This window comes from Rhinoderma darwinii, chromosome 1, assembly GCF_050947455.1.
Source record: "Rhinoderma darwinii isolate aRhiDar2 chromosome 1, aRhiDar2.hap1, whole genome shotgun sequence".
NCBI lineage: Eukaryota > Metazoa > Chordata > Amphibia > Anura > Rhinodermatidae > Rhinoderma > Rhinoderma darwinii.
The window spans coordinates 405,658,845-405,674,485 of record NC_134687.1 but is presented as its reverse complement, the minus strand read 5'-3'; the positions used below and the strand labels follow the sequence as shown (position 1 = coordinate 405,674,485).

At 42.5% G+C, this 15,641-nt stretch overlaps 2 protein-coding genes across 10 annotated transcripts in view; one reads left to right on the top strand and one right to left on the bottom strand.

The window, feature by feature from the left end:
- The window catches only part of RNF212B (ring finger protein 212B), a 416,496-nt gene that overhangs the window by 40,003 nt on the left and 360,852 nt on the right, over positions 1-15,641 (bottom strand). For 5 of the 9 annotated variants that reach the window (XM_075828893.1, XM_075828891.1, XM_075828899.1 and 2 more), the window contains one exon: positions 12,953-13,792. The exons of 1 other annotated variant lie outside the window; for it this stretch is intronic. In XM_075828893.1, coding sequence (XP_075685008.1) covers positions 13,668-13,792 — 125 coding nt within the window. In that variant the 3' untranslated portion in view covers positions 12,953-13,667. Of the gene's footprint in view, positions 1-12,952; positions 13,793-15,641 lie in introns of those variants that run through there. 3 more of the 9 variants (XM_075828894.1, XM_075828900.1, XM_075828897.1) reach the window with 2 other exon arrangements.
- On the top strand, positions 145-8,636 carry HOMEZ (homeobox and leucine zipper encoding). Its single transcript, XM_075828889.1, has 2 exons — positions 145-437; positions 4,733-8,636. The coding sequence occupies exon 2, from the start codon at positions 4,820-4,822 to the stop codon at positions 6,458-6,460; it is 1,641 nt and encodes a 546-aa protein (XP_075685004.1). The 5' UTR covers positions 145-437; positions 4,733-4,819; the 3' UTR covers positions 6,461-8,636.

The following is a 15,641-nucleotide window of genomic DNA, read 5'->3' as shown; positions in this document are numbered from 1 at the left end:
ATTCTGAGGAAAATGGCTGTGCAGTTCCAGGGCTAGAATTCCCGAAGACACCACTTCCTCACAGCTAGACTGACTAGAGTGAACAATACCATGTGAGCCGCCGTATGCAGCCATTACTGTACATCACGAAGAACCTCTGCTGTCACCACCCCCTCCCTCCTTCCTCAGTCCCAATGGTGGCCAGCTCCCAGCATTCTCGGCCCACAGGTCCCTCCCTTCCTGTTGTTGCACCAATCTGTGGGCCTCTATGGAGCGAGCCTGGCAACGACCCCCTCCTAGTCTCATCCCGTACAAGCACAACAACACGGCTTCCGACTAATAATAACACTAGAAACAGACTATTCCGCTGTAACAGAGTGCGATGGCACATATGGCGGGCAGTGCAGCCGCTGAGGTAAACTGAGGAGCGGTATGGCATATGTACCCCAGTAGACGAGGTGAGTGTGGTATAGCTAGATATACGTGTGTGTCACATGAGCGCCTGCTGCCCGCTGTGTTCTACGTGTGTGTTGTCTTCCTCCACGTGTGCTGTGTTGTCGTGTCGCAGCGTCTAGCGCCGTGTGAACGCGTTCCTCGTCCTTCCCAGTCTGTACCCCAGGTCCATTCACATTGTTTGCACTGGACAGATTTAGCTGACAAGAGACCAGCTGCTCTTAACCCCTGGGGGGCAGCACCAGTCTGCTGTAAATTAGAAATTCAGATTAAAAGCCCCTCCCCCGTGGTTTTATTTATATACCTAACACCCCCCTCATAGACTTAGATGTGTAAATTTCTGCTACCTGTTACGGTATCATACGTGACCACCGCTGCGACCCTATGGACACCTTGTTGTAGTATTCTCAATACTGGTGGAAGTTGCCATAGTTAGCAGGGCAGGAACCTTTAGGCCTTATTCACACGAGCGCGTTATGCGTCCGTGTGACGGCCGCTAAAACAATGGCCGTCGCACGGACCTATGTAATTCAATGTGGCCGTTCACACGGCTGTGTGAAGGGTCTGTGAGAAAATAGGACGTCCCTATTTTTTCACGCATTCCTCCATAGACTAGTCTATGGGGGATGCGTGATAACGCGTCCCGCAGAGCTCGGATGCACCTCTGACATGAAACAGCTGTTTTTCACGTCCGAGATGCTCAACGCTCGTGTGAATCCGGCCTTAGGGAGGTTTTTAAGTTTATTCCACAAGACTAGCTTCACATAGGGAGTTTGTGTTTAAAGTCTGGTTTAAAAGCCGCACTTGCGGATTTGGCTGCGGAACTGCATGTAATCCGCAACACTACATTACTTCCAGATTTTTTTCTTCACCATTGAAGTCAAATCGACAACAAATCTGTGCCCAATCCGCAGCAGAAACGGACATGCTGTGGATTCAAACATCTGCACCGCAGGTCAAAATCTTTGCCGAAAATTTTGGATTTGGTAAAGTCTCATTTACTTGCCTTGTACTGTATTCCGCTTAAGATTTTACCAGCGCAAATCCACCGGGTCAAATCCGTAACCGTTCCATCCCATGTGGACTATCCCTATTACTAGGGTATGCTATCACTTTCTCATCAGTGGGGGTCTGTCTTCTAGGACCCCACCAATCTTTAAAATGAAGGGATCCTATGGTGCTCCTGGCGGGCCACCCACTGCAGGGAACTACCACACCGCTCTGTTCACGTGGCTGCAGCTGCTTTGCAATTCTGTCATCAGCGGTTGGCTGGGAGCACAATATACAGGAGACATGCCGGATGGACTTCATCGGGATAGGTTATGGTATATCCTAGCAATATACCGTTACATTCTTAGATGGGAATACCCCTTTAAAAGGGTTGTCCCATGAAGATATCCCCTTTTCATAAAGAAGCCAGCTGATTTCCGGGGTAGCCACATGCCGCTTCAGGGGAAATGTAGCATTAGATTCCAGCCGTTTAAAAGGCGTTCATGTAATTCATGGACAAATCAGGTCCACCAGAGCAGGAGCCGCTCTTACAGAGTGACTTTCCGTTCTGGCACATAGAGGGGGTTCTAAAGCAGGGGGACTTCCATCTATGATTTCCAAATAATTCCTATTAGGGCACATGGACAGGGGTAGTCCTATTGCCATACACTTCAAACATTATCTCATGACCAAACAAAACGTTGCAGGACAACAAAATGCTTGATCTGCCAAACACCCTCTTAAATCTGCCATGGGGGACAGTCTGGGGCCCCCCGTGCATCAGAGTGTCAGCGGAACTGCTGATATTAATGTGTATGGGCAGCTTAACAACCGAGATCAATTTGAAGGACAATATATTACCATAGATGTAACCACTATCGTTGGGGATAGACATATAGATAGCTGCAACTGTTACCTCAGATTCCACACTCCATTTGCTTGGTGTTATTAAATAGAACAGGGTGAGAAAACCGCCACGTATCTGGAGGGGGAAACAAAAGGCAAGTCAAAATGTAACCTGTCCGTTCTTTGTATCCTTGTGGGGGGCTGTCTGGAAGCTCTGCATCAAAATCTGAGATTTCCACTTGTATTTTGATCTGTAACTGTAAACAGGGAGACGCGCTGCCAACATGCTAATAATGGATGGGGACGAGCGATCGGAGTAACGACCGCCCGTCCCCATCCATACCTCCATGTGACAGGAGCAAACGAGCGCCGATCAACGATGTCTCGTTGATCGGCGCTCGCTACATCGGCCGATTATTGGCCGGTGTAAAAGGCCCTTTAGGCTGGGTTCTCACGTCGCAGTTTAAATGCGTTTTTGCCACGAATCGCTGTAAAACTGCACCATTTTGGCACGGTTTACAGCCAAAAGATCCATTTGGATACAACGTGAGATTTTACCCTTAGGGTGCAATCACACAACGGAGTGGTATTATTTACTGTGAATTTTTCCGCAAATCCGCATATGTTATCACAGACTTCACCCATTGATTTGCAATCTAAATATGAGAGTAGAAAAATAATCGACATGGAGATTTCCAATGCAGATAATATGTGGACATAGAGCATCCTCTGCTTGGGAACATCCTCTAATAATTGTATTCTGGCCATGTTACCGACCAGTGTTACAGATCGAATCTGCCCATATGCTCATCTTAACTGCTGTCCTGCTATATGGGCATGTGTTCTATGTTTGTATACATATACATTTGTGACATGTAATATAAAGTGCTCATCGTCCCCATAAAGATCTAGAAGATGGACAGAGGCGTGCTGGGCTTTCTTGAAATATCACACTGGTTAATCCCATTGATTTGAAGGAAGAGGTCAGGAAACAAAGGATCCTGGCAGAATCAGGGGGTGGACACCAGAGGTGGAGTTAACCTTTTGTTCTCTCATTAATGACCTGGGGGTGGACGTTGTACACTCGTGATATACGTTTCATGCATCTGACTTGTGGCAGATCTCCCCCTTGATGCTCAACAGTAATAGACCACTACAGGGCGTTTATTAAATGTCTTTAATGAAGGTTTCCACTTTTGATCTCACACTAGTGGTAGTCCGACCATCTGGAACTGGTAAGTCAATAGATACACACAAAATGAAAGCGCTTGCAGTGTTAGTCAGGGAGCACGTAGCCCCCTCCCCCCACCTTCTAAGCTGTACTATAGTGAGCTATGTACCACCAGGGTAACAACTGTTTCTGTGGTAAATTGAACCTTTAGCAACCAATAGCAGCTTAGGTCTCTGAATTCTAAGCTCTTTGTTTTCAGTCATGTGCAAATAAGACTTTTGTCAGTGAGATGAAAGCGTGAGGTACTTTTGAAGGTGCTAATAGGATAAACCGTCGGTGCTTTGAGGTGGATAGCAAGGTATTCATATCATTCCTGCTGTCCTAGTTGATAAGCATGTATATTTGTATTCTGAAAGAACGTGCGTTTCTAGGATTACAATCACCCGCTTATAGTGTAAATGTAAACACGAAAAGTTGTAGTAAAAAATGGGTCATTGTAATAAAGGTCCTAACCACTATCATAAGAATGAGAGAGGACTTAGCTAAAAAGTGCTGTATTTCTACTTGCATGGCCTAAATCATCCATCCCTCGCAAGGCATATAGTCTTTCTTCATTCAAATGTAACTAGTTATGAACGTAATGGGGCGTATCCGGTGGTAGAAAAAGAAAAAATGGAGACGTTGGTTTTCAATGGGCCACCAACTTTTTTGCACTCTTTTTTATACATCACCCTCGATGTCGATCATTTAAATAGTATTGATACAATTTTGCCCAAAGATATTAGTACTTGCTTTAGATATTTTACTGTATACATTGTTTAGTCCACTTTAGATATTTGTCTTGTATCTGTTGTGAGAGAACACTACCTTGTCGAGGAGGGAATCCTGAGTACGGCATTTTGTTCGCTGAGCAGTGGTTGTCTTTTTGGTGATTATGCATGTTCATGTTGTGTAGAATGACCTCAATTCTCATACTCCTATATGTTACTACTTTGCAATAAGGTATTGTACTATTATCGCATTGAGCAAAAAATGTTAAAGGGTACATAGCGACATGTCAGAAGTTTTTATTGGTGGGGGTCCAAGCACGGAGTCTCAGTGCTCGGACCCCCACCAATCAAAACTTCTGACATGTTCCTGTAACATGTCAGAAGTTTGAATGTTTAGTTATCCTTTAACTACATGTATATGTGTAGCTTGTGATCCATATATTATTAAAGCAGGTTGGAAAATCTAAAATAGTTTGTTGGCCTTTATTTTTACACTCTAACATATTCTCCTCTCTTTATACAGAAGATCCACAGTGCAAATAAATTGATCAAGAAACGGTTCTAATGAAAATCATAACCTGCCTTATGTTGCCACCCTTGTAATTGGACAATGTCTCCCACAGCCACCAATGCTTCTGGCGTGTATCCAGAAGACACTCCAGGACTTGTGTGTTTGCCTCCTATTTCTGATGATCTTCAGCTGATTTGGACTCAGGCAGAGCTGACCAACGAGTTGGATGATCATCCACAGCTTATCCACACTTTTAGCTACTTTCCTTATCCTACAATGCCAGAGATTGCTTTACTTTGCTTACGATATGGACTACAAATGGAGAAAGTGAAAGCTTGGTTTATGGTACAACGTATTCGCTGTGGTATCAGCTGGTCCTCAGAGGAAATTGAAGAGACGCGTTCGCGTTTACTCTATAATCAGGACCAGCTACACTTCAAGCCTCTGATCGCCGTAGCTAAGAAATCAAATGTTTTCAGAAATTTAGAAAAACCTCCAGTTCCGTCAAAGCGTGATGCAGGGCAAGCAGTACTTCCACGCTCTCCTTGTTCATCCTCAGGTGATGTGGCCCCAGATGCCAAGAAACAGAGATTAAATGATATGACACATGAGAGACATGGACAAAGGACTACAGCGCTCATCAATGAAGAAAAGAAGGAAAGCTCAAGTTGGGACTCCGACACTTATAGACACTGTAACACAGCTACTGATGTGTCTCCTGAACCTAGACAGATACTTAGAAACCAAGTCCAGCATCCGGCAGCAAGCCATATGTTTGCAGAAGATGATACGGAAATGAACTCCTCTGTGTCCTCTCCCCCCACAGATGAGGAAGTTCGTAAAGTGTTGTCTTCATCCTGGGGTATTGACCATTGCAAAGAATTGCAAGCTCATGGCTCTAATGAGTCTAGTGGTGGAATTCTTAGAGAAGACTATTATACGCGAGTGATTCGACGACAGCGAAAAACCAAAGAACAGTTAGCGATACTGAAATCATTTTTTTTGCAGTGCCAGTGGGCTCGTCGCGAAGACTACAAACATCTGGAGGAGATAACTGGATTGCCAAGGTCAGACATCATCCAGTGGTTTGGAGATACGCGCTATGCACTTAAACATGGGCAGCTAAGGTGGTTCCGTGATAGTACCCAAGAACGCCCGAAATGGTTGGATGAACCTCAGCATCTTGTGAATCAAAATGGAAGACCTGGAGAACATTCTAGAGTTGTAACTTTGTCTCCTGATTTAGGAGCCCTAGAATTTGAAAGCAGGCCTGCAGTTAAAGTGTTAGTAAAGTCATCAGAACTTTCTATGAGTGGTAGGTCTGTAATAAAATTAATGGATCCAATGAGTCCGTGCTCAGGAAAAGCTATGCAAAACGTAGCAGAAATACATGCTAATAGATATGCAACTACTTCAGGGACACCAAATTCTGCACACAACAAATTAATATCAACTTCTACAATAGTAGTCTCTTCACAGTCCGAACTTTCTCATCAAGACAGAATTCTATCAGCTTCCCCAAAAAAGTATGATGTACTAGACAAATACTGGTGTACTCATCATCGCCTATGTGAGGAAGACTTACATTTACTTATAAGAAAATCTGGTTTAAATCGGAAGGAGGTACTAGATTGGTTTTGTCACAAATCTATAGAACCTGCTGAAGTGGAGGTATGTCTGGATGAAGAGGACGACGAGCTGGTAGAGGAGGAAGATGAAATTGTTATCATTCAGGACTAGTGCAATGATTACAAACCATATATTTTTCTTAGGATTGGTCTATATGAATTTAAAAGAAAAATATGTTCTACCTATAATACACCTTTTTGTATTTATTATTTACTTGTAATTTAGTTTTTCTGCTTACAAAGGATTATCCCTTCTAAATGGTCTTAGCGTTTTCCAAATAAATATTGTCTTAAAAAAAAGCTTAAACAAAGCCTAAGGGGGAGTTCACACAGAGTTCTTTTACGAGTTTTTTTGACGCGGCAACCGCGCCGCAAAACGGCCGAAAATTCCTCCCATTGGATTTCAATGGGAGGTGGAGCCGTTTTTTTTCCCGTGAGCAGAAAACCGGCTCGCGGGAAATAGAAAGGACATACCCTATCTTCGGGCGTTCACGCCTCTGACCTCCCATTGACATCAATGGGAGGCAGAGAAAGCGTATTTGGTGGCGTTTTATGCCCGCGGTGCTCAATGGCCGCGGGCGAAAAATGATGCAAATATCGGCGTGCAGGCAGAGGAAATGTTGCCTCAAACTTCCAAACAGAATTTTGTGGCAGATTTTCCTCCTGCAAAAAACTCAGTGTGAACTCACCCTAAGGCTGCCTTTCCATGTGAATTTTATGGTGCAGTTTGTTTTGGCCAAACACAGGAGTAGATACAAAAGAGAAGGAATGTTCAGTCCTTCCTTTTATACTTTTCCTTTCTTTTGTATCCACTCATGTGTGAAGGCAGTCCAAGGGCATGACCACACATTCAGGATTTGCCATAGGCAAATTCGATGTGTATTTTTAAAAGCTGACATTCGGATTTCTGCTGCGGATGTGCCAGCGGATTCGCATGCATATTAGTCCCATTGTCATTCAATGGGCTAATCTGCAGCTTTTTTTTTGTGCGGAGTCTGCGCAAATAATGAGCGTGATGCGGGTCATTATTCCAGACAGATTCTTTCCGATGCATGTGAATGAGGTATAAAATAAATGTGAGTGGATATGATGAGGAATTAGGGGGCGCAATCTTCACCTGAATTCTCATTAAATCCTGAATGCGTAAATAGGGCCTTAGGCTGAATCCACACGCTGTAGAATTTTTCTGAAAAATCTGCATGTTACACGTGCATATTTTGGTATGGATTTCACCCAATGATTTGCAAAAGGTGACATCTGGGGTGAAAATTCGCAAACATGCTGCATATTTGAAAATCTGCTCAGATTTTTTCCATCCACAAGTTTTGTACTGTAAATTGCTGCAGCTTGAAATTTGCTCTAAAAGTCTGCACGTGTCAATTTACCCTTAAAGGGGTTTTCCCATCAGGGACATTTATGACTTGTCCACAGGATATGCCATAAATGTCAGATAGATGCGGGTCCCACATCCTGGGACCCAACCAATCTCTAGAACGGGGCCCCCCTATACCCCGTTCTACCTCTCTGTGCTCCGGCTGACTCGTGTGATTCCCGTGCATGAAGAAGAAAACCGCGTAACCTCGCTAAGCTGTTCCCGTAAGTCCCATAGAACTGAATGGTAGTTACGGAAACAGCATAGCTCGCATGCTACGCTGTTTCCGTAACTGCCATTGACTACTATGGGAGTTACTCGCTGAGCTATGCGGTTTTCTTCTTCATGGTCAGAAATCACACACTTAAGCCGCAACACAGAGTGGTAGAGCGGGGTTTATATGTCATAAATGTCCCTGATGGGAAAACACCTTTAAACCTATGTGCGCCTTTTTGTAGGCTTTTATTTTTTATTTTTTTAAATGTAAATGAAATCTATGTTTTAGGCGTTTACAAATGTTTTTTTAATTGAATTTACTTTTATAAAAAATGTTTTTACGATACATCTTCTATGTATTCTCCATACATAGACGCTGTATCATTTTACTATCAGTCGAATCCTTCAGTGAAGTGAACTGACTGCTTTGCTGAGAGCGGGTCCTTTGTGTCTCTCAACACATAAGATAACCACAATATCAATCACATCTAAGTTGATCACACACTACTCGCTCTCAGCCGAGCCGTCAGTTCACTTTACTGATTAATTTGGCTAATAGTGAACGATACAGCTTCTGTGTATAGAGGACACATAGAAGCTGTGTCGTAAAAATGTAAAAAATTTTTTTATTAATTTAAAATTCCATTAAACATTTTGAGCAACTAAATCCTACATAAAATAAAAACAAAATGCCTACAAATGTGTACATAGTCTTTAATGTATGTTCACACCCGGCAGATTTGTTGCAGAAATTTCTGCAACTGAAAATCCCGATCCTGCATCTTGATGAGGTTGTTTCTACATCGTTTCTGCAATCCCTATTTAGATTTCTGCATCAAATCTACCAGCTGAACATACCCTTCCACAAAATGGCTCTGTAGAACTTTATAGTATTTCTGATAATGTTATTTGGTGGGGCAGTCCTCATGTGAGTCAGTATTTCCATAGGGTCCATAAAACACAGTACACGTAGCATGCTTCATCAGATATCATAGGACTATTCTAATCTCCCCATAGTCAAGGGATCAATAAGACGGATGCATATTTTACACCTGTATGACATCTGTGTTACAGATCATAATTCGTATCTTCAACATGGGATAAAATATATATAAAAATATGAATGAAAAACATAGTAACAAGAAGCTTAAAAATAAAAAACTGAAATAATGAGCTAGATGCCGACTTGACCATTTGTATTCCAAGTCCCGTTTAGCTCTGTATTTCACTTAGTGTTGTGCATTAGGCCTATGGCTACACAGGTAGCATTTAGGGACGTGCAAAAGTCATATTATATTAAGCTTGCAGTGGACATTAAGGACAGCAGCTTTGTTATATGATCACAATTAACAACGGAGTCCAGGACATACTAAAACCATATTCTATGTTGACTGTGCAAAATCTGATGTGTACAGCTAGACTAATGTCCCATGTTATGTGGAAGGTGCAACTTTAAATATTGCTCTTGTCTGAATGATCCATCTTACCATCTATGACATATCCACAGGATATACCTAATAGGTGTGAGTCCTACCTCTGGGACTCCCTTTAGCAGATTCAAAGAGCCTGCTTTCCCCATTGAAATCAATAGAGAGATGGCTGTGCTTGCTTGCAGCTCTCTCCATTGAAGTCTATGGGAGTTACGGAAAGGGCTGAGCGCTGCTTAGACCAATCAGGCATCTGTGGCATATCCTGGGGATATGCAATAAATTTGTAAGATAGAAATACCCCTTTAAGAGTACCCACACACGTAGCAGATTTTCCGCAGCGTTTCTGTATTACATGCAAATTTTGCGGTGGATTTCACCTCTTCTGCGTTGAAAAGGGCGAATTCTGCAGGCAGTGAGCATCCAGAACAGAATGAGCATACTGCGGATTTGGAAGTCCACAACGTGCTCTGATTTGCGTGCGGGAAATGTCCAGCAGCAAGCTTAAATCTCAACCACTTGCCTACAACAGTCTTCCACTGCAGATTTTACACACACAAATTCAGATAGAAAATCCTCAACCAATCCACTACGTGTGCACGGGGCTTTAGATTTATTCCTTAATTGTTCTTAGCAATGGTGGACAATTACAGGACAAAAAAAACTCCAGCACTGTCACATGGAGGGTAGTTTTGAGGGACAGCTGGGCATTTTAATTGTGTTGTTACCATACCAAGCACCATTGCTATTTCAGTATCTTTGTAGGCATTTATAATTACATTGAAGATCTCTACCTTAAACCGGATAGCTTATATGTATCAGTAAAATGAAATTTGTTGTAGTTCCATCTTGAAACTAAAATGCTCAAACAATATGTATATTTTAGCAGATATGTCATATTTCGTAGCAGTTATCTAAGGCTACAGAGCTGGCAGCTATAGAAATTACAAATTTCTGTGTCTGTCTTCACTGGTTAAGGCCGGATTCACACGAGCGTGTGCGTTTTGCGCGCGTTGCACTTCCTTGTGTCATCAGTGTTGGCTGCGTGATTTTCACCCATATGCCATGCTTATGACACACTGTTTTGTAGTGTAGAAAAAGAAATTAAGGAAGTGCTTTTATTTTTTCCTTCATTTCTTTATCTACAAGTGCTTCCGTGTGCTGTGCACGATTATCACTCACCCATTGATTTCAATGGGTGCGTGATGCGCAAAAACCGGCCAAGTATAGGACATGTCGTGAGTTTTACGCAGCGGACATACGCTGCGTGAAAATCATGGACTGTCTGAACGGCCCCATTCACTAACATAGGTCCGTGCGACGCGCGTATCACGGACGTAATACATGTTCATGTGAATAAGGCCTGAGACTGCTGAGTTTATAGTAACTTCTCACTTAAAGGGGTTGTCAGGTTTCAGCAATTGTTATCTTTTTGTATAATTAAAAGTTATAAAATTTTCCAATATAAATTCTGGATTGATTCCTCACGGTTTTTAAAATCTTTACTTGTTGTTGTTCAGTAGGAACATTCAGTAGTCCCCATGCATTACCTTCATGTTGGCAGCACTTCTCCTTGTTTACACAGGAAGATGTGCTGCCGACAACGATAATATTTTCGGCTGCATAAATGATACGATCAGCACATGAACGAGTGTTTGCTCGTTCATCGGCTGATCATTGCCCTGTTTACACATGGCAATTATCGGGAACAAGCGTTCTGTGAAGTAAACAATGAATGTTCCTATTTAACCCCTTAATGACCAGGCCTGAGAAAGACCTTATTGACCAGCTAAATTTTTCTGTTTTTGCCTTCCAGTAGCCATAACTTTATTTTTTCATTGATGAGGCCTTGTTTTATGCGACAGAAATAGTATTTTTTTTCCACGCAGTTTGGGGGTAAAAAAAATTCTCTGCATTGTTTTTCTGGTTTTATTTTTTATCCCGTTCACGTCTCATGCTAAATAACCTGTTCAATTAAGTCGTCGGGTTATTACGGTCGTGTAGATACCTAATATGTGTAAGTTTTTTGTTTGTATGTAATGTGGGGGCAATAAAATATATTTTATGCAAAATAATAACTTTTTTGGGACTTTTTGTATTTAGTTTTTTTGTTACTTTTTTTTTATTTTTTTGAATCCCATTAAGGGATAACTTTATTTTTTACTTATAATGTATTAGCATACTCCTGTATGCTAATACATTACACTGTGTCACTATGACACAGGCTGCTGTTAGGGCAGCACATAGTGTGCCCGAACAGCAGGCAAACGGAACAGACAGCCCCGGGGGCCTTTGTAGGTCCCCAGGGCTGACTGCAGAGGGATTCCCCGTTGTTTGATCGCATCACCGGGATTCCGGTGATGCGATCAAACAACGGGGAATCCCTCTGCAGTCAGCCCTGGGGACCTACAAAGGCCCCCGGGGCTGTCTGTTCCGTTTGCCTGCTGTTCGGGCACACTATGTGCTGCCCTAACAGCAGCCTGTGTCATAGTGACACAGTGTAATGTATTAGCATACAGGCTAATCAAAGAAGGGAATTCCCTTTGATCATGCCGAGGTCACGGACCGCGGTGATCAAAGGGTTGAACAGCTGGGGTCCGAATGTTTTCCGACCCCAGCTGTGTTCAGGAGGCTGCTCTGAGATCAGGAGCTGTTAGTTACAGCTCCTGCTTAGAGAATGAGCGCTCATCAGCCTCAACTACAGCGACGCCAAAAGACGTCGTCGTAGACTGGGGAGCTACACCGCCTGACGTCAAAAGACGATGGTCGGTCAGTAAGGAGTTAATAACAAGCAGAGATCTAGAAAAGCTGTGAGGAATTAATACAGAAAGTATAATGGAAAATTGTATAGCTTAATTATACAAAAAATATCATTTGTTGAAACCAGACAATCCCTTTTAAGGTTGCCATTGTTAAATCTGCAGCATGGTCTATATTGCGGATTTGTAACAGATTTCTTCCTGCAGATTTCAGCCTTTGCCTTGCAAGAGGTAAAATCTGTGCCAAATCTGCAGCGGGAAAATTGCCATGTGTGAACTTAGCCTTAGGCCACTTTCACACGGCAGTATTTTACATGTTTGTGAGCCCAAACCAGTAGTGGCACCTACTAAGAGGTATAGTATAATATAAAGATTGACACGTCTTTCATGTTTTGTATCCACTCTTGGTTTTGGCTTACAAATACTGATGCAAAATACTGACCTAAATACTGCCGGGTGAACGATGCCTTGGGTATACTACAGTTGTTGGCAGGGACCAGCTGCTGGTATTGTGAATCTTCTAATAGCAAATTACTTCTAATGTACTTGGTGAAAAGTATCTTCATGGTGGCACTACACTTTAAATATTTTATATAACCATTTTTTTTTAATCTGTTCCCTTTGTTCTGATTATGTTGCAAATTTTATCAGTGGCAATAAACAACTTGGGATCTTTATTTGCCAACTAACGGCAGTTTTTTAGATTTACTTGAATGTTTACTGTTGCATCACCTGAAAATATAACCTAGAAGGAATTTGATTGATTTTACAAGATCACTATGTTCTGATCACTGTTGTAATGAGGAACTTTCAGTAAAATGTCTTGTCAATTTTTTTATTGAATGATTTATTTTTTAATAAGCAGACTGAAAATATCTCTGATACAAAATATCTGAACATTAACATGAATTTGTACAACATCCAGCACTGAAGGTTAGTTGCTGCCATTGTGCACCTATTATGATGACCATGTATACAATGGAAAACCTTTTACAATATGTACAATAATATACTGGGCGACATCAAAGGGGATATATTTCTATATATTTTATTGGTATAAATTAATGTAAGGAAAGACTGTCTGCCCTATATGGGATCTCTAACAAGGTAACACAGTGCTCATGGCAAACAAGCCTGGGTAGGAAAGACAAAAAGGCAACTATAACAAGATATCAGAAATAACTAGTGTTGGCAGCGAGCAGCTATAATTCTTGGCCAAAAATTTGCATGTTGCAGTTGTCTCTTCCTTGTCCAATTCTTCTTATTAAGCTTTTTTCAGACAAACGTATAAATCGTCCGTGTGATGGCCGTTTTTTTAATGGCCGTCACACGGCTGCATGTATTTCTGTGGGGCTATTCACACGGCCGTTGCTTTAACACACCGCGTAAAGGGCCCGTGAAAAAAATAGAACGTCCTATTTTTGTCCATTTTCACGGATCCCTCAATAGACTCCAGTCTATAAGATCCTGCACAGGTGCAAATCAGCCCTTGAAAAACGGACATTTTTCACGGACTATTTCACATACATTCGTCTGAATAAAGCTTTAGGGTGAAATACTCAGCAGATTAAGATAATGGTAGAGGAAAACAACCAGTGAAACGTCACTAAAATTCCATTCTCCCGCTCTATCTGACTTCAGGGGTAGAGGAAGCTTTCTTAGAAGGGATCCTACATAGAACAAAAATTCAGAAAATGTGAATGCAGCCTTCTAGTGGGAATTATCTCATGTAATTCTTCATACCGACATAAGATATACATTAAAAACACTACTGCTGCGATGAATATTTAATAAGTAAATAGGGTAAAAGCAGAGTCGCGTGTAACATGTTTGTTTCCTGTTAAAGGCGGTTTCCAGTCCCTAAAGATTACTGGCCTATCCTCACGATAGGACATCAATATCTAATCGGTCGGGGTCTGACTAATCAGCTGTTTTGAAGGGACCGTAGCATTCATACGAGCGCTGCTTCCCCTTCATTCCTTATCTGCTCACACTGTGAATCGCAGAGACACTTGTTGCAGTGGTTCACAGTATTACAGCCTTTTCCCATTCACCTCAATGGCAGAAGGCTGTAATACTGTGAACCGCTGCTACAAGTGTCAGACCCCGACTGATGAGATCTATATGTCCTATCCTGAAGATAGACCATCAGTTTTTAGGGACTGGACAACCCCTTTAACACCTTGGAGACGCAGGCATTTTTCGGATTTGCATTTTCGTTTTTTCCTCCCCACTTTCCAAAAACCATAACTTTTATATTTTTCTGTCGACATAGCCGTATGAGGGCTTGTTTTTTGCCAGACAAGTTGTAGTTTTTCATGGCACCATTTATTCTTCCATATAGCGTACTGGGAAACTATTTGTGGGGAGGAATGGGAAAACAGCAATTTCACCTTGGTTTATTTTGTTTTGTATTTACGACGTACACTGCACGAAAAACGACATGTTAACTTATTATACGGGTCAATACGATTACGGAGATACCAAAAGTATATATTTTTTTTCAAGTCTTACCACATTTAGGAATTGTCCACTAAAAAATACTGTGAAAAAAAATCTGCAAAAAAAACGTTCATGAATTGACCTGCGGTGCGTTTTTTTAAATCTGAATGTTAATTTATGCAGCGAAATCGCAATTTTTTTGCTTTCGCGGGTTTTCCCTATTGAATTCAGTGGGTAGGTAAAACCCACAACAAATAGCAGATGTTGCAATTCCGCCGCAAAAAAATCGTAACTCCGAAAAGGAAGTGTAACGTCTATGGCCACGGCCCGTTGTTCTGACTTACCCCTCGACGGCCGTGGCCATGGACCTGTGTGTTCTCCCCCAGTGAGGCGCCGGCACTCATTTCCTGGTATCTAGACTGTCTCCTGGAGGGTGCCCGTGCACGGTCTTAAAGGGCCAGTGCGCGCATAATTGCAGGAAGTCTGCAGTCAAGACCTAAATGTTACTGGACTATAAAAGGGGCTCTGCCCTCTAGTTCTTTGCCTGAGCGTTGTTAGTTACCCAAAGTTGGTTGTGCTAATGGTCTCCTAGCATCTTCCAGTTTCCAAGTTTTCCCTGTTCCTGTATCCTGTTTCCCATGCTATCCAGATCTATTACCGTGCTGAGCTGTTGTCGTGTTGTGCTGCATTCCACGCCTGTTCCGCTACTCCACGTCTGACGTCTACCTGCCGGCTGGTCCCAGCTTAGCCTGCCTTGCTACTGTCCGAGTTGCCACAGGTACCCTTTCTGGACTATAGACTCTGTACTTTACCTGTTTGGTCAGCTGCCGTCCTGCTACGCGGTATGGTCCAGTGGGTCCACACCCCGCATCATGACAGTACGCTCAGGCGGACCAGCAGTATCTCCGAGCAAGACAGGATCAACTTCTTGTGGCAGTGGACTCCATGTCACAGCAGCTAGGGACACTAGCTGCTTCCCTTCCTGCTTCTATGCAAACTCAGATCGACCCTCCTGCTACACCTCCTGGCAGTTCCGGCTCAGATCCTCGGTTCTCGGTGCCATTACCTTCTCGGTTC